At 38.3% G+C, this 23387-nt stretch overlaps 1 protein-coding gene across 17 annotated transcripts in view; it reads left to right on the forward strand.

The window, feature by feature from the left end:
- The window catches only part of RNF111 (ring finger protein 111), a 103300-nt gene extending 83905 nt beyond the window's left edge, over nucleotides 1–19395 (forward strand). For 5 of the 17 annotated variants that reach the window (XM_078333267.1, XM_035258735.3, XM_035258739.3 and 2 more), the window contains exons 8-14: nucleotides 3876–4224; nucleotides 7268–7420; nucleotides 8809–8935; nucleotides 12067–12159; nucleotides 13230–13325; nucleotides 14673–14776; nucleotides 17146–19395. In XM_078333267.1, coding sequence (XP_078189393.1) covers nucleotides 3876–4224; nucleotides 7268–7420; nucleotides 8809–8935; nucleotides 12067–12159; nucleotides 13230–13325; nucleotides 14673–14776; nucleotides 17146–17263 — 1040 coding nt within the window. In that variant the 3' untranslated portion in view covers nucleotides 17264–19395. Of the gene's footprint in view, nucleotides 1–3875; nucleotides 4225–7267; nucleotides 7421–8808; nucleotides 8936–12066; nucleotides 12160–13229; nucleotides 13326–14648; nucleotides 14777–17145 lie in introns of all 17 variants that reach the window. The other 12 variants (XM_035258730.3, XM_035258734.3, XM_035258731.2 and 9 more) reach the window with 3 other exon arrangements.
- The last annotated feature ends 3992 nt before the right edge of the window (nucleotides 19396–23387 follow it).

Below are 23387 nucleotides of genomic sequence, written 5' to 3' on the forward strand. Positions count from 1 at the left end.
TAGTAGAGACGGGGTTTCACCATGTTGACCGGGATGGTCTCGATCTCTTGACCTCGTGATCCACCCACCTCGGCCTCCCAAAGTGCTGGGATTACAGGCTTGAGCCACCGTGCCCGGCCTGGTATTCACTCTTAATGGATCATCTTTTATTTGAAATTCCATATATGTAGTTTTCTGCCCCTCCTCTTTAAAAGTAATATACTGAAGCAGTTTACACGTAAGTTCATTCCTTTTAAAATGTTCTAATAAATAAACGTTTTAGATTCATTTGTTAAATTCTAAAACATTCAAACTGTGCCTAGTGATATAAAATAATTTAAAAGCTTTTTCCCACAGCTTACTCTTAATATATCAGAGGTAGCAACTGTGATATAAAAACTTTTAGAAATTTTCTTTGTACATTTAAATAAGTATGTATATGTCTTACCTTTTCAAAATGGGAAATCAAACATACACCCCTTGCTTTTTGTTTTCAAATTTAGCAGTATATCTTGATTTTTGGATATTAGCATATAAAAGTCAAGCTCATTGGTTTTTGATACCCCCATAATCTCCATTGTATATTAAATCAGTCTTCTGTTGATGGACATTTAAGTTGTCTGTGGTTGAGTTTATGTATAGTATAACTTCCTAGAAGTGAGATTGCTATGTCAGAGCGATAAACTTTCAGGTAAATACTGTTAAATTTCTCTCCAAGGGGCTGTATCAATTTATACACCTCATTCGGTGTGTTTAATGAGTATTAATGAGAATGAAGGTAGGAAATTTAAATTGTATTATTTTCTGTTAGAGACATTTTGATAACTCTCTTCTGGGCTTCTTTTCCTAAAGGATTGTGTATATTCTCTCCCTAACTCTCGCATGCTTTTAAAAAACATTCCCAGTATCCTTTAGTTCACTTGTGAAACATGTGGTTCTTAAACTTTCTTCATCCAGAATGAACTGGGGAAGACAGTGTGATGTAGTAAAGCACCAGCTTTGAATTGAATAGAATAGATTTGAGTTAACCTCCCAGCTCTGACTAATCAGATTAGTGACTTTGGATAACTTACTTAATCTCTCTCCTTACATTCTTCGCACTTGTAAAATGGGAATAATTCCTATTGGCTATACATTGTGATACTTGGACCCAAATGAATAGTTTGCTGTTTCGTAAGTACATTTATATGTATAACAACAATACTTGTGCAATAAGAGTGTCTCCTTGCTTTTGAAAAGTTTATGGTCTTGATGAAGTGATAAAACAACTGTGCTTGAAATGATGTCATTTAAAAGTTTTGCTATCTGATTAATAAGATGTACTGATAAGATATGTAAGGCCTAACTTGGTAGTGTAAGCCTGTAGTTCCAGCTATTCAGGAGGCTGAGGCAGAGGGGATTGCTGGAGCCCAGGAGTTCAAGGTGGTGGTGTGCTGTTAACACACCTGAATAATCCTTGTACTCCAGCCTGGACAACATAGTGAGAACCTGTTTCTTAAAAAAAAAAAAAAAAAAGATATGTAGGTAGGGCAAGGCTACTTATGATGAATCATGAAGTGAATGGTCTACCCTGTAAAGCTATAGCAATGTAGAGAGTAACTGTTGGAACAAATCATAATATTGCATCTGCAAGTGATATGTTGTACATCTACGAAGCAAAATCAAAAACATTTTTTTTAAACTGTTAAGAACACAAATGTGAGAGAAAGGGAAGGGGTTTTGGGGAATGCAGAATGTGTCTTTCTTTTATAACAGTGAGCAACCTGTTTTGTTTAGATAAACAGTGAATTCAAATGATGTCTGAAGAGTAGGTAAATAAACGGACTTATTCTGAAACAGAACTTCTTGTTTTGTAATATTTGTGAGTATTGTCTTGCATAATGACTACACAATTTTAAAACTTTGAAACTAGAAAAAATGCTGTGGGCTGGGTGCAGTGGCTCACTTTGTAATCCCAGCACTTTGGGAGGCCCAGGTGGGTGGATCACAAGGTCAGGAGTTCCAGACCAGCCTAGCCAAGATGGTGAAACCCCATGTCTACTAAAATTACAAAAATTAGCTGGGCATGGTGGCAGGTGCCTATAAATCCCAGCTACTCAAGAGGCTGAGGCGAGAGAACCCGGGAGGCGGAGGTTGCGGTGAGCTGAGATTGCGCCACTGCACTCCAATCTGGGCAGCAGAGCAGGACTCGATCTCAAAAAAAGAAAGAGAAAAATGCCGTGAATTTGAGAAAGGATAGTTAACAGTCATAAAACAATAGTAGATTCATTTTTTATGATTAAGAGCTACTGAGCTTTATGCCTTCTTGAAGAGTAAAGTATTGATTTGAAAATAGAACTTTTAGAAAATTGGTTTAAAAATTTGTCTTGCAACTTTAAAAAATTATGTTTGTCGAAGGTTGGTCCTTTAACTACATGTTAACAAAGGCATACTTAGAAAACACAGTTGTGTTGTGGATGCCTAACTTCCGCCCTTGCTGAATGAATCAGAAGCATTAAAAATTGAAGAAAACTTTTCTGTAATTAAACTAGAGAATGGCTGTTGCTCTCTATCAGACTTCCAAGAACATATTCTAATAAAATGAAATTTGGATTGAAATCTAAGGAGACAAACTTTTTTTTTTTTTTTTAATGGCAAGTAGATGCAGATCTCTAAGAGTAAGAAAGATGTGTATTACTCAGAGGGATTTTTCAGCAGTGACTTTGAAACATAAAGATGTAGAATGAAAAAATGGGGGGAGCCATCTTATTAAGGACTTTACTTCCATATTTGTTGGGAAATAAGTATGCCTCCTTCATCATAAGGTAGTACAGGAAAAACGTCATGGGGTAGGGGGAGAAAGACAGTTTGGAAAAATGTTTACACCCTATTATGACAGAAATTCCATATATGCAAAGAATACTTGTAAGTCAATAAAAGGGTGAATAGGCTAAGCATGTAAATAGATAATTCTGAGAAGAAATACAAGTGGTCAAGAAATTTTCTTTGATTAACATTTATTTAAAAGAAAATAGTGGTAGTGTAGGGGTAATCAGGCCTTCGTATGTACTCCTTTTTGTTTTTTTTTTTTGAGATAGAGACTCACTCTGTCGCCCAGACTGGGATGCAGTGGCTCGATCTCAGCTCACTGCAACCTCTGCCTCCCAGGTTCAGGTGATTTTCCTGCCTTAGCCTCCCGAATAGCTGGGATTACAGGCACCTGTCATCATGCCTGGCTAATTTTTTTAGTATTAGTAGAGACAAGTTTGGCCATGTTGGCGTGACTGGTCTCAAACTCCTGGCCTCAGGTGATTCAGCCCGCCTTGGCATCCCAAAGTGCTGGGATTACAGGTGTGAGCCTCCATGCCCAGCCCTTTCTGTGTACTCTTGATTGAAATGTTAATTATGGCAACCTTTTGGAAAGGGTATTTTTTATCAACTGGCATCTAAATTTAATTTTCTCTTTCTGTCCCACAACTGCCTATAGGAATTTTTGCTACAGAAATGGTCTCTATGTATGTGTGTATACATGTGTGTAAATGAAAGACTGAGTGCAGGACGGACCATATACACAAATATGTATCACAGCATTTGAGTTTCTTATCAGTGGGGATTTTGTCAATGTATTTTGGTATATTCATGTAATAGAATGTTGTGAAGCTGTGAATGAAATTAATATATTTAATACTGAAGTTCATGTATATAATGTAATATATATTGACCTAGGAAGATATGCAAGGTTATTCTAAGAAGAGAGCAAGTTGCTTGAACAGTTTCATTTATACTTTACTTGATGAAGTATTCATAAAAATAAAATATGTGCTAGAATCTTTAAGAGTACAGTAGGAATATGTAATAGCAATATATGTTCAGCTGCATGGTGCCTATGTAACATACTCGAAATGTTTTTCTTGCAGATGCCTCTTTAACAAGGCCACTTCATCATCAGGCTTCTGCCTGCCCTCATTCTCATGGAAATCCCCCTCCTCAGACTCAGCCTCCACCTCAAGTGGATTATGTTATTCCTCATCCTGTACATGCTTTCCATTCTCAACTATCTTCTCATGCAACATCTCATCCTGTGGCACCCCCACCACCAACTCACTTAGCCAGTACAGCTGCACCAATCCCTCAGCATCTTCCTCCTACACACCAGCCAATTTCGCACCATATTCCAGCCACAGCACCTCCAGCACAGAGACTCCATCCTCATGAAGTGATGCAGAGGATGGAGGTTCAAAGGAGGAGGATGATGCAGCATCCAACGTATGTGTCACATTTTTAAAAAGAAAGTTAAGCTTCCTTCTTCTTTTACTTCTCTTGGTCTTTAAATCTCTGCAATCTGACTGGGTATGGAGGCATGCAACTGTAGTCACAGCTGCTTGGGAGGATTGCTGGAGCCCAGGAGTTTGAGTCCATCCAGGCAGCACAGTGAAATACTGTTTTTTTGTTTTGTTTTTTAAGAACAAAGACCAATAACAAAAACTGTGAAGTCTTTAGAAATATTGTAACTTGTAACTAAGCTGGGTGAGTGTCATGCCTGTAATCCCCAGTTGCTCAGGAGGCTGAGGCAGGAGGATAATTTGAGCCCAGTAGTTCAAAGCTGAGCTGTGACTGTGCCACTGCGCTCTAGCTTGGGTGACAGAGTAAGACTCTGTCCTTTTTTTTTTTTTGAGACGGAGTTTTGTTCTTGTTGCCCAGACTGGAGTGCAATGGCACAATCTCGGCTCGTAGTAACCTCTGCCTCCTGGGTTTTAAGTGATTTTCCTGCCTCAGCCTCCCAAGTTGCTGGGATTACGGGCATGCACCACCATGCCTGGCTAATCTTTTGTATTTTTCATAAAGACGGGGATTCTCCTTGTTGATCAGGCTAGTCTTGAACTCTTGACCTCAGGTGATCCACCTGCATTGGCCTTCCAAAGTGCCAGTATTACAAAACACCAATAGAAAACGAAAGATAGGTGGCTGCAATGATTCACCTTTAATTCCAACACTTTGGGAGGCCAGGAGAGGAGGATTGCTTGAGCCCAGGAGTTTGAGACCAGCTTGGGCAGCATTAGGAGACCTGGTCTCTACTAAAAAAAGAAAGAAGCTGGGCATAGTAGCATACTGCTGTGGTCTCTGCTGTTCGGGAGGCTGAGATGAGAGGACTGCCTGAGCCTGGGAGGTCACAGCTAGAGTGTGGTGGTGCAACCATTGTTCACTGTATCCTTGAACTCCCGGGCTTAAGCGATCCTCCCATGATTATGCCACTGCACGCCAGCCTGGGTGACTGAGCGAGACCGTCTCTTCCCCTCCCCCAAAAGTAACTATGCTAAGTCCTCAGTTCACTATAAAATTGATTCTTTGCTAGCCAGAATCTTCCCCTGCCTTTTCCTGAATTGTAGGTATTGAGAAAAAAAGTTTATACCAGATTATTTAGTAAAATCTGACCAGTTTAACATATGACCAAGGGTAATTTCTTTATGCAAACCAATTTTTAAAAACATAGTAGACTGGGCTGATGCAAACTCATCTGTTGTTCTTTGCTGCAGTCTCGCATCGTGAAAATCGTGTTAAAATTGATTATTTTGAGGAACAGTATCTGAAGATACCAAAGATTTGACTGTTACTGACCAGAGGGGCGAAAACTATTAATAGAATTAAAAAAAATCTGGCAGTGAAAACACTGTGCTTCAAATTTATGAAAATTCTTTTTTCCCTTTTGATTATTCAGGATCTGATGTTCGTATTCAGAGCAGCAAACCTTCTTGGTCTAATTCTGCCTGCCGATTTTTGTAAACAAAATTTTATCGGAAAACAGCTACATTTTTTCAGTTACAAACAAACTGAAAAAGTGTTTGTGCTGTTTGTGGCTGTTTTCACACTGGGAAGGCTAAGTGGAGTAGTTACAACAGAGAACATATGGCCTTTAGAGCTGAAAGATGTTCCTGTTTTACCCTTCACATAACGTTTGCCAAGCTCTTGATCTAATTAATGATCCAGCTCTCGTGTAACTTCTTGCTTTAGTTCTGTGATGTAAGATTATATCCCAAATCTCGGCCGAGCACAGTGGCTCACGCCTGTAATCCCAGCACTTTGGGGTGCTGAGGAAGGTGGATCACAAGGTCAGGACATTGAGACCATCTTGGCCAACATGGTGAAACCCTGTCTCCACTGAAATACCGAAAACTAGCTGGGCATGGTGTCGCGTGCCGGTAGTCCCAGCTACTTGGAAGGCTGAAGCAGGGGAATTGCTTGAACTCTGGAGGCAGTGGTTGCAGTGATCCAAGATTGAGCCACTGCACTCCAGCCTGGTGACAGAGCAAGACTGTCTCAAAAAAACCAAACCAAAAAACCAAGATTATATCCCATATCTATGCTTGTTGTTGCCATTTTAATAAAGTAACCTTTTATATAGAAAATTGCCAGTTTACAGTCTTATCCTCCAGTACCCGGCAAATTGTTATTTAGAATAAACATGCAAAATCTGCAAATTTGTTAAAAACTAATAGAAAATAATTACACTATAAAAATGAATCTTAGCTGAGCATTGTGGCTCACATCTGTAGTCCCAGTTACTCAGGTGGCTGAGGTGGGAGGATCACTTGAGCCCAGGAGTTCACGGTTACACTGAGCTATGATTGTGCCACTGCACTGGACCCTGGAGCAAGATTCTTAAAAAAGAAACAAAAGCAAAACAAAAAGTGAATCCATGAAACTAAGCGGTTTTTAGTGTCTTTTGTTAGTGACCTTAGGGAGAGGAAGTACAGTAAACTGGGATGCAGAATAAAAAGTATGAATAGCACTAAATATAAGTTTCCTATGTGTGTTAACATGTACTGCATGTATTTTGAAAAAAATGCACAAGGTTAAATTTTTTTTTCTCTTAAACTTTCACCCATTAAAATGCTTGCATGTCTTTACATTTTAAGTGTAAATGAAGCAAAATTAAGGTTTCTATTTTTCCTGCTTTAATGTTTATATAAAATTATTTATTTGTGCCTGCAACGTTTGACTGGGATACTTAATTTTAAAAAATTTTATTTCTATTCAATTCCTATTATTCTCCTATTTAAAATATCTCTTGTAAAGAAGGTATACAAAATAATGTTAAAATTACCATTTTCCTTGGGTGATATTTGAATTGGAAGCATTGGAATAAATGACCAATTAGAATTTGTAGAGGAGGTTATGTTTTCTTTGATTTATTAATACTTTTTTATTTTTTATAATTTGCAAAATTTATGACTAGTCTATAGATGTTTAATACTAGGGTTTTTTTTTCTACTTTAAGAAAAGAAATAACCAATTATTCAATTATTTCCAGTGGTGTTTTTGTGTTCTGTGTTTCCAGGCGGGCACATGAACGCCCCCCACCCCATCCACATAGGATGCACCCAAACTATGGTCATGGGCATCATATTCATGTGCCTCAAACTATGTCCTCACATCCTCGACAGGCTCCAGAGAGGTCTGCCTGGTCAGTATCTTGTTTAATTTCAAAGCAATACTTAGCAGCTTGTGGTGAAACTATTGGAAGAGATGCTTTGTGATGAATTGCCATGCAGAATGGTGATGTGGAGAAAACTAATCCCCAGTTTCACTGTGAGACACTGCCTCTGGGCAGATAGAGATTTGGAGGAAACAGCAGGAGCTGGGGCAGGGAACCATGTCAAGCAGGAATAGAACTTTTTTTTTTTTTTAGGTGTTCTTTTATGTTTAATTGACAAATAAAAATTGTATATATTTTGGAGGAACCACATACTTTAGTACATGTATACATCGTGAAATGATCACATCAGGCTAATGGCATATTTATCACCTCAAATATTTATCATTTCTTTGTGGTGAGAAAGTTTAAAATCTTCTGTTTTCACAGTTTTGAAATAAACAGTACATTATTATTAACTGTAGTCACCTTGCTGTGCAGTAGAATATCAGAAATTTTTCCCCCTAGCTGAAGCTTTGTGTCCATTGTCCAACATATCCCCTTTCCTCATCCACGAGCCCCTGCCCCTGCCCCCTCCCCAACCTCTGGTAAAGAACTTGCTTATGAGTTCTCATGTCAGTAAGAGGAGTAGAGCTTTTTTCCCGTTTTTCAGGGGTGCCACCAAAGTTAACTCCCTAGACTGATCCTGCTTTTCACATCTTTAACTGACCCCCACCTTCGTACTCAGATTGCTCCACCACCCTCACCTGCTATTGACAAGGGAAATTCAGCCTTCATTCTCCTAGACTTGTGATCTTCCCTAGAGAGATGAAAGCGGATTTTCATTAAATTTTTTTTCCTGAATTTATTGTTTGTGGGCATTCATTGAGATCTTGAACCATAATGACTTTTGAGGCAGAACATAAAATGATAATAAGTAAATGAAGATTTAGCAGGTAACAGTTTTACCCCTTCTCAAATTCTGTTTACCCTTGTTTTATAAAATGTGGAAGAGTTTGCTGTTGTAACTGTTCTTAATGTCAACAATCAAGAGATTATATCTAACAGACAAAAACCCAGAGATCATCTGTAGCATTCAGATACACGAAAAAAGTAAATGCTATGTTGTCTGCTCCTCAAGTACGATCAGGCTTTTATCTTGGAATGGACCTTAGTAGCCATTCATTGTATTTCCTTTCTTTGTAAGATGTGAAAGCAAGTACAAATACTTTACTTCTCATTGTCACAAAATTTAGGTTTTCTGAGCTTTTAGTTCTGAAATAAATTTGAAATTAAATATTTTGGGCTAAATTATCTTTCCTCAGCTTTGTAAGTTAAGAAACCTTAGATTACTTTTTTAAGTGTAAACATAATTCCCCATTTCTGTTGATGATAAAGGGACCCTAAGGAAGGTTAAACTGTTCTCATCCTCTTGTCAGGGAGCTGGGAATCGAAGCTGGAGTGACTGCAGCTACTTACACACCTGGTGCATTGCATCCTCACTTGGCCCATTATCACGCACCTCCTCGACTTCATCACTTGCAATTAGGAGCTCTTCCTTTAATGGTAAAATGGAAAATCTGCAAAATTCTGACATGTTCTAAAAGTTCATTTTCTAAATTAAATATTTTATTGGAAATATTTTCCTATATTAGTTATTATAGGTGGTGTAATAGAATTTGAGAGTAATCTTGTTAGCTAAAAATTGTGCTGTAAAAAGGTATTAGATGTATTAAAATCTGTGTAATTTTCATTGTAAAATGTACTCATAATGTACAGAATGACAAAAAGTATGAGTTTTTTGGTATACCAAGATACTCTTTATCCACTGTCAGGAGTATACTGTGCTTCAGTTATTTTGCCATAGTGGTAATAGGTCTGTTCTGATGCAGTCATACTTGGTTTTCTTTTCTCTCTCTCTCTCTCTCTCTCTCTCTCTCTCTCTCTCTCTCTCTCTCTCTCTCTCTCTCTCTGAAAGCTGTTGATGAGACTTTCAATTCTTTTTTTGAAATGAAGCCTCAGTCTGTTACCCAGGCTGGAGTGCAGTAGTATGATCTGTGCTCCCTTCAACGTCTGCCTCCCAGGTTCAGGTGATTGTCCTGCCTCAGCCTCCCAAGTAGCTGGGATTACAGGCACAGGCCACCATGCCTGGCTAATTTTTGTATTTTTAGTAGAAATGGGGTTTTGCATTGTTGGCCAGGCTGGTCTCAAACTCCTGTCCTCAAGTGATCTGCCCCGAAGTGCTGGGATTACAGGCATGAGCCACAGCACCCAGCCTGATTTTCTAATCTGCAGAAAGATTTACTAATTCTCTACATCTGATTTAAGCAGGTTCAGATTTTGTGAAGTAAGTGCTAAAGAACAAGTTCAGCAAACCATATATTGCATTTGCTATTTGTATTACACACTTGTGTAAGTGATACAGAAAAGAAATAGTTTTGTGTTGTTGTGGGTAGAGGTGCTGCAGGGAAGCTTTGAGAGACGCTTTCTGGTACACGTGATTTCTAAGCAGACTTTGGATTTTGGAATCGTGCCCTTGCAGAGGTTACACCATGTAAAAAGATGTAGCCAATAGCACAAGCACTGGGAACTCCAAGTAAGCCGGTGTTTCTAATCTTAGGAGTGAGGGTCAGGCAGCAGGGAGAAATTGTTCTAGCACGAAACTGGAACTCAGGAACCATTGAAGGGGAAATGTCCTGATCAAATTTATGATTTCAGAGTGATTTATCAGATTATAGTTAGAAAAATCACCTCCTCAGTTATGTGGAAAAATAGATTTAAATGTGGGAAACCAGTGAGGACATTCCAGTAGAAGAGGTAGGTATCGGTGAATGCTGGAATGAAGGCAATCATAGTTGGCATAAAAATGATGGGACACGTTTGAGAAATATTTAGGGCGACTCCCAGATTTCTAGTTTGTGTTAAAAAGTAATGAGAGTGGTTATTGGTGTCTTGTGTCAGAATGGCTTAATAATGGTGAGTGATGCAGGTAAGGAAGTGAAAACACGGAGACGCTGAATACAGACTGCTTGCTTCATAAGCTTCACTGTGAAGGGAAAATGAAGGAAACACTAATTTGGTGGCGGTAATTCCAGGATTAGTGGAGAATTTCGGTTTGGAGAAACTTAAAGTTATTTTTAGATTTAAGACCGAAAACCGTTAGAGAGGAATTGTTTGAAGATACTGAAGAGATACTTGGTGTGGAGTAATTAAACATGATCCGTGGTGAACAGGTGAAGGTAGGAGCAGGTGGTAAGGATAGAGTTTGAATAGGAGAAAAGCTTAGCCCTGAAAGCTAGAGGAACAAGACTAGGGAGGAGAGGGTTTTCAGGGTAAGTGAACATTCATTTAATTTGGGATGCAGGAGTTTCTTTCTGATTTTTTTGAAGATGTTTAGGAGGTTGGGTTATCTGCTTATTAATATTGATCTTGGTTATGAGAAAACTTGTAAGTAATTTAAGTAATAGGCTATTGAAGGTTAAAAGTTATTGGTAAATTCTTTCACACATTTGAAGTGTCCGTGAAAGCTTTAAATTCTGCTTGAAGTGTGCTGTGATTCAGTGTAGGCTAATTAAAAAGTGATGTCGGAGATTTAGGTATAAAGAGTTAAGAACGGTGCTGTGTCTCAGAATCCCCTTTCCTAACACTCAGTGCGCATGGCAGTTGTGATGTATACAGTTGCCGGGAACTCTGAGTTAGCAAATGTGAGACCATACTCCTAGGAGAAGTACAAAGTTATCTTATTGCAAGCCTCTGTTCACAACTAAATCAGTATATGACCTTTTTGTGTGTGCATTTCTGTGTAAAGACAGCTTTAAAAAAATATTTTAGAAACATTAACATTGAGCTCATAGCGAACAACACTGTAACTCATGCCTGAATGAAACTCTCTCCATGAGGTGTATCACAGCCTTCTTGTCTTAGGAACACTAGGTAGCACTTCTGCTTTATGCTTGGGGGCCATTTTAAACAACAAGATCACCAACATAAAGCATGAAACTGTGAAAAACATGGCAATAAACAGACTGCAGACAAGACACTTGTTTAGAATAGGAGCTCAAATACGACAGGGCCCTGTGCTGCCTCAGCTGGGAGCAGAGTTGCATGTTGGTTAACTCAGATTTTTTTGCCACCGGGTATATCCCCAAATGACTCTGAAAGCACAAGTGTTGATTATGGGTTACAGATAAATTTTAGCCTGTGGGTCATTTCACGCATATGTAATCCATAAATAATGGAGATTGAATATACCTAACAAAAAACTAGAAAACAGTGTTAAAACTTTCACTATTAGAATCAAGCAAAAAAAAAAAAAGGCATCAGGTCCTCTGGCTGTTAGGAAGCTAAACGGAAGTGAAATAAAAACTTGAAGTGAAATTTTGTTGGAAAATTGTGTGCACTTCTGTTGTTTTAATATGGTCTCTGAAATTGACAGGATCTTAAGACAATTTTGCTCTTTTCGAGCTACTAAGAGCATCAGGGTTAAGTTTGGGCATTTTGGAGAGTTAGGTTATATTTTAAGAGAAATCTAATCTTGTCCAACTAAACTACGAAGTCTTTGTTGGAGTTACCTATGCTTATTGAAGTTGAATTTCATGGGCAGTCAAATGGTAAACATTGAAGGCTTTGAATTAATGTTAGCAGTAAACCACAAGTCTGTTCTTAATTGATGGAGCCTATCTCTTCTGTTGAAATAGGTTCCTGATATGGCAGGCTATCCTCACATCCGTTACATTTCATCAGGATTGGATGGGACATCATTCAGAGGTCCTTTCAGGGGCAATTTTGAGGTATGTGATAAAGTAAATGAATATATTTGTCACAGTATTTTTTTTTCTTTCATCAGCATTTTCGCAAGCATGTCACAGTATTTTTAATGCAGAGAGTATATATGTGCTATTAGTGTACACAATTGTGTAGGACTGCTGCAGTAGCTGAGAATTACAAGGCAGTAACATGTCTGATTTTCTGAGGTTAATTCTAGGACTTACAGAAAGATTTATGAGTAATACTAATCTTAGGGTCAAAAGTTACCCAGGTATTTAAAGATGAGTAAATGAAAATATCTAATATAGAAGTATGTAAAAATGCATTAAATAAATATAAATATCAGATAAGTAACCATACCATTAAATATGAGGGGGAGGCTATTTTTTGACTCAGCTAAATTTTTAGAGAAATTAGTAGAGAAAAGGAATCCTAAGTAATTCCCTTTGTAGCTAAATGTCTTGTTTGAATTTTCAGGAAGAACAAATCATTCAAATGTGGTTTAAAGTTTTTTATGTCAGTTTGGAAGTTGGAGTCAGTATGACTTAAAACTTTTTATTTTATTTTTTTGTTCATTTATTTTTTCCAAACCACAATTAACTTCTGCAGACTTAGAACTACTATATGATTTGTCTCTTTAATTTACTAGAATGATTTCATCTTCTACATGCATACATACATACTGACTCATGTAGTACCATGTGGTAATATTGTTGTAATTTATAAAGATAATTTGAGCTGTCCCATTTCAGTTGGCTGAGGAAAACATAAACAACCATTTGCCTTACTGTGTATGAGAAACATTAAGCCAGGCGTGGTGGCTGACACCTATAATCTCAGCAGTTTGGGAGGCTGAGGTAGGAGATCACTTGAGGCCAGGAGTTTGAGACCAGCCTGGGCAACATATAAACTTCTATATAGACTTACTTAAGTATGTAAATAACTGCTTGTGTTGTCATATGTAAGTTTTTTTGAACACTGTATTTATATTTCCAGTTTCTAATTATGGAAGTTTATTTCTTTTACAATGTTGACAATACTGTGCAAGGAATAATCATCCTGACTTTTACTACTAGTTATGCTTCACTTGCAGGAACTGATTCATTTGGAAGAAAGATTAGGAAATGTCAATCGTGGAGCATCCCAGGGCACAATTGAAAGATGTACATATCCACATAAATATAAAAAGGTAAGAATTTATTCTATGAAGCGTCTAGAATGTTTATATATACCTTCTTTGAATTTGTAGTCTAGCAGTGACATTTTTATTGAAGCAATACATACATATTATTTGAATAATTTGGAAAGTATAAAAAATAGATATACCCTGCAGTTTCTTACTCTGCAGACCGTAGTCCTTCTTCCCGGCAGTGAAATCATAGTTAAGGATGTAGATATTCTTCCAGATACTTTTCAGCGTTTTCTAATCATGTGCATATGTGTATATATTTTGTCTACTTTAAAAAAATAACATGAAGGAGATAACCACACAGTTTGCAGATTGCCTTCATGCCGTATTAGCTCCCACAGATCACCCTTGTCATAAGCTTATACAGAATTCCGTCATAGGACAGTGCTGTCATTTTTTTAACTAGCAATTTATTTTGAGGGACATTTTATTGATTTTTTCCTCCTCTGCCCTCAATTTCTTGCATAGTATTATACAATATCTGGAAGTTATGGAGTAGACATGTTAACTAAGTGTCTTATAACAAATAATGCTCAGTGCTAATAGTGCTCACCTTTTTTGGCACCACGGACCTATTTTAATGAAAAACAGTTTTTCCGTGGGTAGGTGGTTGGTTTCATAATGAAACTCTTCCACCTCAGATCATCAGGTATTAGATTCTCCCAAGGAGCATGCAACCTAGACCCCTCGCATGCGCAGTTTACAATAGGATTCATGCTCCTATGAGAATCTAATGCTGCCGCTGATGTGACAGGAGGTGGAGCAATACTCGCTCACCTGCCACTCTCGTCCTGCTGTGCAGCTGGATACTGGTTTGCAGCCCAGGGGTTGGAGACTCCCTATGCTATGCAGAGAATAATCATAAAGCATGAAAATTACTATTCTTTGTATTTTTCATCTATTTTCTGAGAGTACTGAGGTATTACAGTACATTCAAGTTTTCAGCTCTCCAAGCTAAATACTGTAACTAACATTAACCTAATGGATGTTATTTGAAACATTCACTAGTAAAATAAAACTTATCTATGCTCATGATAGGATAAAAATAGAGTTTATTTTGTGTGTCATTCTCATTGTTGATTAAAAGTAATAGTTTTCAAGTGAATGAATTTCTGTTAAGTTTGATTTTGCTTTTGATCCCGATTGTTAGAGGGTCTTAAAAGTATACTTAATTGATGATAGTCGTTTAATTTATCCGTTTATTTACGACAGTCTTACCTGGGAAATAAGTGTGGGTGAATATGTGGTTTTGTTTTTTGTTTTGTTTTTCAAGTAAACACAGACTTTACTCAGTTGTTCAATAATGTCATCTCTACTAATAAGGTAACAACTGATTGGTTCTCACAGAGGAAACTGCACTGCAAACAAGATGGGGAAGAAGGGACTGAGGAAGACACAGAGGAAAAGTGTACTATCTGTTTGTCTATTTTAGAGGAAGGTGAAGATGTGAGGTAACTAGATACTAATTATCTAAAATCCATTGTCAAAACCGTGCAGGGGATTTTATTTGAAAAGTAGATTAGACCAGGCATGATGGTTCACACTTGTAATCCCAGCACTTCTTGAGGCCAAGGCCAGGCCTCAAGTTTGAGGCCAACCTGGGCAACACAACAAGACTCTGTGTCTACAAAAAAAAGGAAAATAGAACAATTACTTATATGTGATGGTGTGAACTTATATGTGATGGGTAGTCCCAGCTACCCAGGAGGCTAAGGCAGGAAGATAGCTCAAGCAGGAGTTTAAGGCTGCTGTGAGCTATGAGCATACCACACTGTATTCCAGCCTGGGCAACGGAGTGAGACTCAGTCTCTAGAAAAAGAGGGTAAAAAGCCAAACAAAGGTTACTCTTCCATATACCGTTATCATCTATAGCACGTAGAAACGGCTTCATCTCGTGAGTGAGACAATGAAAGATTAGCGTCTCTGTGTCACCAACATGGGAGTGGGAAATATAGTGCCTATTTTAGGGCCATACGAGGTTTTGCCAGGGAAATTTTGTAGTCAAAATTGTCTTGTGTAAATCTTGCAGAAATGAGAATTTGAGTGGCTTTGGAGGTCCTGGAAAGTTGTTAAAATGTATTCCCACAACTTAAACAGGGATTCAGATCAGCCCTATGCAGTTTGTTATACAGCATCTTTTTTTGTTCTTTTTTTTTTTTTTTTTTTGAGATGGTCTCTTTCTGTCGTCCAGGCTGGGGTGCAAGGGAGCAATCTCAACTCACTGCACCCTTCACTTCCTGGCTGAAGTTCTCTAAACTAGTAGAACTATTCCCTTCTTGCACCTTTGTAGTTTAGAAAATGTTAGTATGCTAAAAAACAAAAATAAATTAAAATAAATTAAAAAGAAAAAAAAAAGAAAATGTTAGTATGCTAATCCTATATTAATTTTAGGCATTTTCTTTGTTTTCCTATTTTTTTAATGTAACATAATGCCATACTAAACAGGTTCTATATCATATATAATAGAACCATGTTAATTATTGCCCTAATTTATAAAGATAATTTTGTCATACTACTTCAGTTGGCTGAGAAAAAAAAATATTGTCTACCATTCCACAAATAAGGTTATTTGCATACTGTATTTCTAATGACGGTTTATAAATGTGGAAGTTAATTGCTTTTACAGTATTGACAATACTGTTCAGGGAAAAATTGGGACACTTTTTTAAGCTACTATTTTAGCAAACTATTAGAAAGTCTGAAAGGGTATAACAACTCTTAACAGTTGATAGAAGTAGAAATGGACACGAGTCAGTAACTTTTATCCACTGTTAATGCTCAGATTTAATGTTACCCTGTCTTGGTTGGAGGCTCTATTTCTCAATTTCTAATGGACAGTTTGGCACGATGCAAACAAACTAAAATCATTATGTCTCCTTTTAACCTACCTGTTAAGCAGTGGCACAGTGCTAAGTGTATGTAACAATTATTCCGTGAAAAGAGTATGACTCCCCTTTAATCAGTTACGTTCTTAAGTTTAATGTATAAAGATCTTCTTGACAGAAAATAGCTTTGCACAGTAAGACATTTCTTAGTGTGGAGAGCATAGTTTCTCTCTATTTGCCACATGAATTCTAATGTTTTTGAGAGACAATTAAATGAGATAACAAATACGTATTTGAGATAATATGTATTTTTAAAGGGCATTACAAACACAGTGATGATTTGATAATTAAAAATATACTTGCACTGTTATGTGGCCAGTAATGTACTGCTAACTTCAGTGCATTGGCAGCTCCTGTACCAAAACCAAACTGGAATAATTGCCGTTTTAATTTGTGTTCTTACAATTTTCAAGATTTTACATAATTTTGTTCTGTAGCTTTGAAAGTTATCTTGGTCATTTATATATTATATTGCCAAGAGTGCTAATTTAATCTATGTGTTCCTTTTTTTTTTTGAGACGGAGTTTTGCTCTTGTTACCCAGGCTGGAGTGCAATGGCGCCATCTCGGCTCACCGCAACCTCCGCCTCCTGGGTTCAGGCAATTCTCCTGCCTCAGCCTCCCAAGTAGCTGGGATTACAGGCAAGCGCCACCATGCTGAGCTAATTTTTTGTAATTTTAGTAGAGATGGGGTTTCACCTTGTTGACCAGGATGGTCTCGATCTCTTGACCTCGTGATCCACCCGCCTCGGCCTCCCAAAGTGCTGGGATTACAGGCTTGAGCCACCGCGCCTGGCCTCTATGTGTTTCTTTATAGAAGAGGAAGATGCTTAGTAACTTAAAACATTATTGAATTATTACATGTATAATTTGTTAAGTACAGCCTGCAGTTATTATAAAATTAATTTTTGCTTTTTGTTTTCTTGCCAATAATAGACGTCTTCCATGTATGCACCTTTTCCACCAAGTGTGTGTTGACCAATGGTTGATTACCAATAAGAAGTGCCCCATATGCAGAGTGGACATTGAGGCCCAGCTGCCAAGTGAAAGTTGACACCATGTTTCTGAACTCTTGCCCTCCCTCTCATTCCCATTTTTCCTGGTACTGCAGTCAACCAAAGATGGCATGACTTACCTGCGCAGATTTGGAAGCATTGAACTTAAGAGTGCTGGCTCTGCTATATGGTACAACTAATGCTAGACCTTCAGTTTATGTATACAGTTGATTTTGTTGTATTTATGAAAGCTTTTTTTTCCCTAGATTTGACATTTTTCCTGTATCATTTTACTGTATTTTTGCATGGTTCCTTGTATTGCATTTCTTTGCACATATTATGGGCTTGTGACCCTAAACTTGCAGGCAAGATTAGCTGCTTTAGTAAGTAGAATTTTGTGGTATTTTTGTTTTTTTACATAGTACCAAGCCTTGATAATTATGAATTTTTTATCCATTACTAACCTTTAATTTAATCAACCATGTACTTTAGTTTAATGTATAAAGATCCTCTAGAAAATGATAATATTGTGTATTAAGACATTCCTTAATTAGGACAAAATGGCTGCTGTATATTTACTATATGGAGTTCTGAGTTAAATACCACCCTTAATACTGGGAACAGAACACAACCCACATTGAATCAGATGCAGGTGGTCGTCACATCACCAGAGAGATCAGTATAAACTTTCTTGGTGTATCCTTTTCCTTTCAACACGATGCAGATAAGAGTTGAATATTAATATCATACATTTAGACTGCTGTTCTGATTGCATTTATCTTTTTCCTACATCATTTAAAATTTTATTTCCCTGTTTCAGTTTTTGCTGCTGTGAAACAGCTCCGATGAACACTAAATATTAATTTCAGTTAGCTAGATTGTACATACTTGCAGATTTAACAAAATTTTAGGGAAATTGAAAAAGACATGTAGAATTTGTTGTCTTCTGCTAAGCACGAGAAGTTAAGATATCTGCTTATATTGATTTTGTAGATACATTAAGTTAAGATTTGGAATTTAAGTCTTTGGCAGGTATCTGTGCATCCATAGAACTTCTAAAGGTCCCAGGGTCACTTTTAAGGGATTTTTATTAGTTTAAAGATAAATAAAGTCAGCTGAATCTACATGTCTCTTGTTTTATTTCTCTCTAAACTTGAAAACAGTAAATCTGCAGATACTGTGAGGCACAAATTATACTGTCAACCTACTGTTGCTATGGTTATATACTCCCACTTCATACATTACCAAGAGTCGATCACTGATTTAAAGTGTTTAATTTCTGTAGTTAAGATTTACTGCGTAATATAGAATATAAAGTTAACATACTAACATTTCTCCTTTGGAGGAAGTTTTAATCCACTTCAGGATGCATATTATTATCAAGATACTTTCATATACAGGATAGCCTAATTTTATTTGTTTAAATATACTTAATATGCCCCAGATTGCAAATGCATCCAGTCAGTAATATCACTGTCTGTATGTGGAGGACATGTTCCCATGGATCATATGTGAAGATGTCAGTAAGCTTGCATTAAGCCACCTGCTTTGTAAGTGGATTGATTAATAAATAACTTATATTTCTATTGTCTTTGTGTTTCATAATTAGTTTTTATAAAAACAGTTTACATTAAACATCTTGGAATTCAAAAACAGTGATCTCACTCAAATTGACATTTGCATAATTTGACATTTATATTCATTCAGTTATGACTACTTGCCCTTTTTTATATTAATAAATGTTGCAGTTATCAATGTTAACATGCTTCGACGTAGTGTGTGTGCAGATGTACGATGGGTTTAAAAAGCGTAACTTATGATTAAACTGAGGTTGTAGACGGTCAGGGAAGAGTGAATGAGGGAGTGACCTCTGGGGAAAAGAGCAAGTAGCCTATCTTCTTCAAGTAAGTAGCCTGCGGTGGATGTGGTACTTCGCCACTGGAAAACCCTGGATCTGTGCCAAGGGATTGAAGAAGTGTAAGATGGGGAAAACTGTATGCCGTGGAGTCCTCTCGATGTGCCCCCAAATATAAGTAAAGCACAGGTGGATTTCTCTATTTTTGAATGTAACATCAGATTTAGATGCACGACTACCTGTTGACTTGTTTTATAATTGCTACTGATTTTTTTAAAATGTAGGCAATGCATTGTTACTTTAAAATTTATTTAATAAAAGTATTTGTGACATAAACCTAGATTGTTAATATAGGAGCTTATTAAGCTATTGCCATTAGTTACCCAAGAGTGTGATAATATTGAAAGGAAGGAAGAAAACGACTTTGAACATTTTCACTTTTTGTGCTTTGTTCTGGGGTCTTCCATATCCTGCCGCATCTTTTATGTCAAAATGAGCGTTTCAGTGATAGCTGTCCACGTACGTAGAAACTAAAATTCTTTTGTCAGCACATCCTTATTTTTATTATTGTTAATATGCAAGTGATAAACTGATGATTTGAAACCTTTTTCTTACTCTGGTGACTTTATTTTAGCTGCTAGCACACTTCAGCATTTGACCCATAACAGTTGACTTAGAGAAAACTACTTCTGTTTTAAAAACTGTTAGCAACTAGTTCAAACAGTGCAATTAAAATATAAGGTCTTGAGGACATTTTATTATTAATGTTTCGTAAGTGGGAAGTTTAAATCTGTAGAAAATACATCCTAGTTTCTAACTTCCAAAACCTCTGGAAACACAGTATATGCGTGTCACACACACACACAAATATAGATATACTGTGTTGTTATATATATATGGTTATGATGTTGTTGTTTTTGAGACAGAGTCTCTCTCTGTTGCCTAGGCTGGAGTGCAGTGATGTGATCTCGACTTACTGAAACCTCCGCCTCGTGAGTTCAAGTGATTCTCATATCTCAGCCTCCGGAGTAGCTGGGATCACAGGCGCACGGCACCATGCCACTGTGGCCAACCAGTGTATATATATATATGTATTTTTATTATTGAAAACTTCGCATGTCACAGTATTGGATATGTCTTTTTCTGTCAGTCATAGATATTTTCTTAAGAATAGTATACAAGACCGGGCGTGGTGGCTCAGGCCTGTAATCCCAGCACTTTGGGAAGCAAAGGCAGGTGGATCACCTGAGGTCAGGAATTTGAGCCCAACCTAGCCAAATCCCGTCTCTACTAAAAAATACAAAAATTAGCTGGGCGTGGTGGTGTTTGCCTATAGTCCCAGCAATTTGGGAAGTTGGGACAGGAGGATCACTTGAACACAGGAGGCAGAGGTTGCAGTGAGCTGAGATCGCGCCACTGCACTGCAGTTTGGGTGACAGAGCAAGAGTCTGTCTCTGAAAAACATACATATATATATATATATATCTCCGAAACGATTATGTTTTTACTAAGAAAAATGTTACCAATTATATTCAATTATATTTTGTCATTTTGGCTGGCTGGACTTCAGGATAGTCTTTTCTCTTCTATATTCTATACGAAATCATAGACCAGACATTTTTTAGAGTAGTATGAAGAATATAGACTTTGGAGTCATTCATATTTGGAGTTTGAATTGTGCAAATTTGAATAACTCAAAATTAAGCCCTCCGAGACTAAATTTTTTCGTCTACCAAATAGAACTAAAACCTGCTTCTCAGGTGATTAGGATTAAATGAGATAATGAATTTAAAGGGCTTTGCACATAGTACATACGTAAGAATATCAGCTTTTCCTATGCCGGCTTCACCCCACCACTCAAATACCTTTGCTTTCGATAACAAGTGGCACTATAGCAAGGTGCTGGACCACAGATTAGTTTTTGGCTGCTAATTTCACTTACACTGATTGCAAGCAACTCATTACTAAATAAACATCTCTCCAGCTTTTACCTCATGTGTTGGAACTTCTCATTATCTATAGGGATGGAAGATTCCCAGCACATGTGCTTTCTTTCCCTTGCTTTGCAGTCACAGGAGGACAGTTACCGTCAATACCATCCAGTGCTGTGCTTTAGGCAGCTAGTGGATTAGAAGTGGCACAGGCCATGGAATCATTTGCCCTCTCTGAACTAAAATTAATTTTTTTTGAGGGAAATTACCATCTAAGGCCGGGCGCGGTGGCTCACGCCTGTAATCCCAGCACTTTGGGAGGCCAAGGTGGGTGGATCACGAGGTCAAGAGATCAAGATCATCCTGGCCAACATGGTGAAACCCTGTCTCTACTAAAAATAACAAAAATTAGCCGCGTGGTGGGGCGCACCTGTAGTCCCAGCTATTCGGGAGGGGGTGCGGAGGCTGCGGTGAGGCGAGATCCTGCCACTGCACTCCAGCCTGGTGACAGAGCAAGACTCCATCTCAAAAAAAACAAAATCTCCTTTTCGGCCAGGCGCGATGGCTCACGCCTGTAATCCCAGCACTTTGGGAGGCCGAGGCGGGTGGATCACAAGGTCAAGAGATCGAGACCATCCAGGTTAACATGGTGAAACCCCATCTCTACTAAAAATACAAAAAATTAGCTGGGCACGGTGGCGTGTGCCTGTAATCCCAGCTACTCGGGAGGCTGAGGCACATTCTATTTCTTAGAAATGACAGTCACTAAGGGTTGCCTATACTTGAGTTGGTGAACTAGGTTCCACCATTTGGAGAAAGGAGTAGCCAAGGATTTGTGTACATATTTTGAAAACACTCTTATCCCATGTCAATACCCAGCTTCTAACATGTAAACTTCTGTGTGCAAAAATTCTTTTTTTTTCTGAGATGGAGTCTCACTCTGTCACCCAGGCTAGCGTGCAGGGTGCGATCTTGACTTATTGCCAGCTCCGTCATTCTCCTGCCTCGGCCACCTGAGTAGCTGGGATTACAGGAATGCACCATCACGCCTGGCTAAAGTATGCATTTTTGGTAGAAACGGGTTTCACCATGTTGGCCGGGCTGGTCTCGAACTCCTGACCTCAAGTGATTTGGGGTAAAAATGCTATCAGACTGCCCTCAGTGCTTCCCAAGGCTTTCAGTTACATCTGATCCACGGTTCAACACCAGATGATTTCGTGTGCACGCAGGAAACAACCAAATGCCAAAACATCTTGACATGACGAAGGCAACTCAAATTTCCCGTATGAAAAATCTGCCAGGAGAACATTACTGAGAATTTAGAGTTTACAAATGATCATAAGTCACAGCTACTTTGCTATGTTTTCTTAGAGTGTGATGACCGTACAAAACCGAGATGATAAGACTTCCAAAAGGCTTATTGGTGCAAGGATTAGGAGTACCCCCAGGTAAGTGTATTTATCCTGTTTTGTAAGCACCCCCACATCGAGTGGGTTTTAAAACACATTGATTTGCTCACGGTTGTGTGATCTGGGCAGTGCTGGGCAGGCAGCTCATTTTTTTACTGTGGTATGATGTGTTCCTCACGTGGCTGCATTCAGCTCCGAGTTGTACTGAGACAGAGTGTCTGTCCACTGGGCATCACCCTGGTTACGTGATACATTAGTTGTGATGGTTGGGGACAGGTGATGATGCCTTGGGCATTTATCTCAATGTCGTTTCTAGAAAGCAGTAGCTCGAGTCCCTTTAAGGTGGTGATGTAGGACCCCAAGGGAAGAAGAAAGCGCTTCCTCAGACCCAAGCCTGCTACTGGAACAGAATCACTTCTGTCACATTCTGTTGATCAAAGCAAATGGGAAGGCTAGCCCAGATTTAGGGAGAGAGAAAACAGCTGACACCTCTTCACAAAACGGATAGCAAAAAAAGAAGAAAAGTGGCAGTCTTTAATCCACCACAGTCAGATAAAACAAGCCCCACTGGCTGGACGCGGTGGCTCATGCCTGTAATCCCAGCAGTTTGGGAGGACAAGGCAGGCAGATCATGAGGTCAGGAGATGGAGACCATCCTGGCCTACATGGTGAAACCCCGTCTCTACTAAAAATACAAAAATTATCTGGTTGTGGTGACTCGTGCCTGTAGTCCCAGCTACTTGGAAGGCTGAGGCAGGAGAATCGCTTGAATCTGGGAGGCGGAGGTTGCAGTGAGCCGAGATTGTGCCACTGCACTCCAGCCTGGCGACAGAGCAAGACTCCGTCTGAAAAAGAAAAAACAAAACCAAGCCCCATTGTTTTGTTAGAATACCTAGTAGAATACAAGCTTTCTGAACACATTCACTTTTCCCCCCAAAATAAAGCTTTGCATATAGAGAAGCCCATGTGCACAATGATGTACGTTCTC

Source organism: Callithrix jacchus, chromosome 8 (genome assembly GCF_049354715.1).
Source record: "Callithrix jacchus isolate 240 chromosome 8, calJac240_pri, whole genome shotgun sequence".
Classification (NCBI taxonomy): Eukaryota; Metazoa; Chordata; class Mammalia; order Primates; family Cebidae; genus Callithrix; species Callithrix jacchus.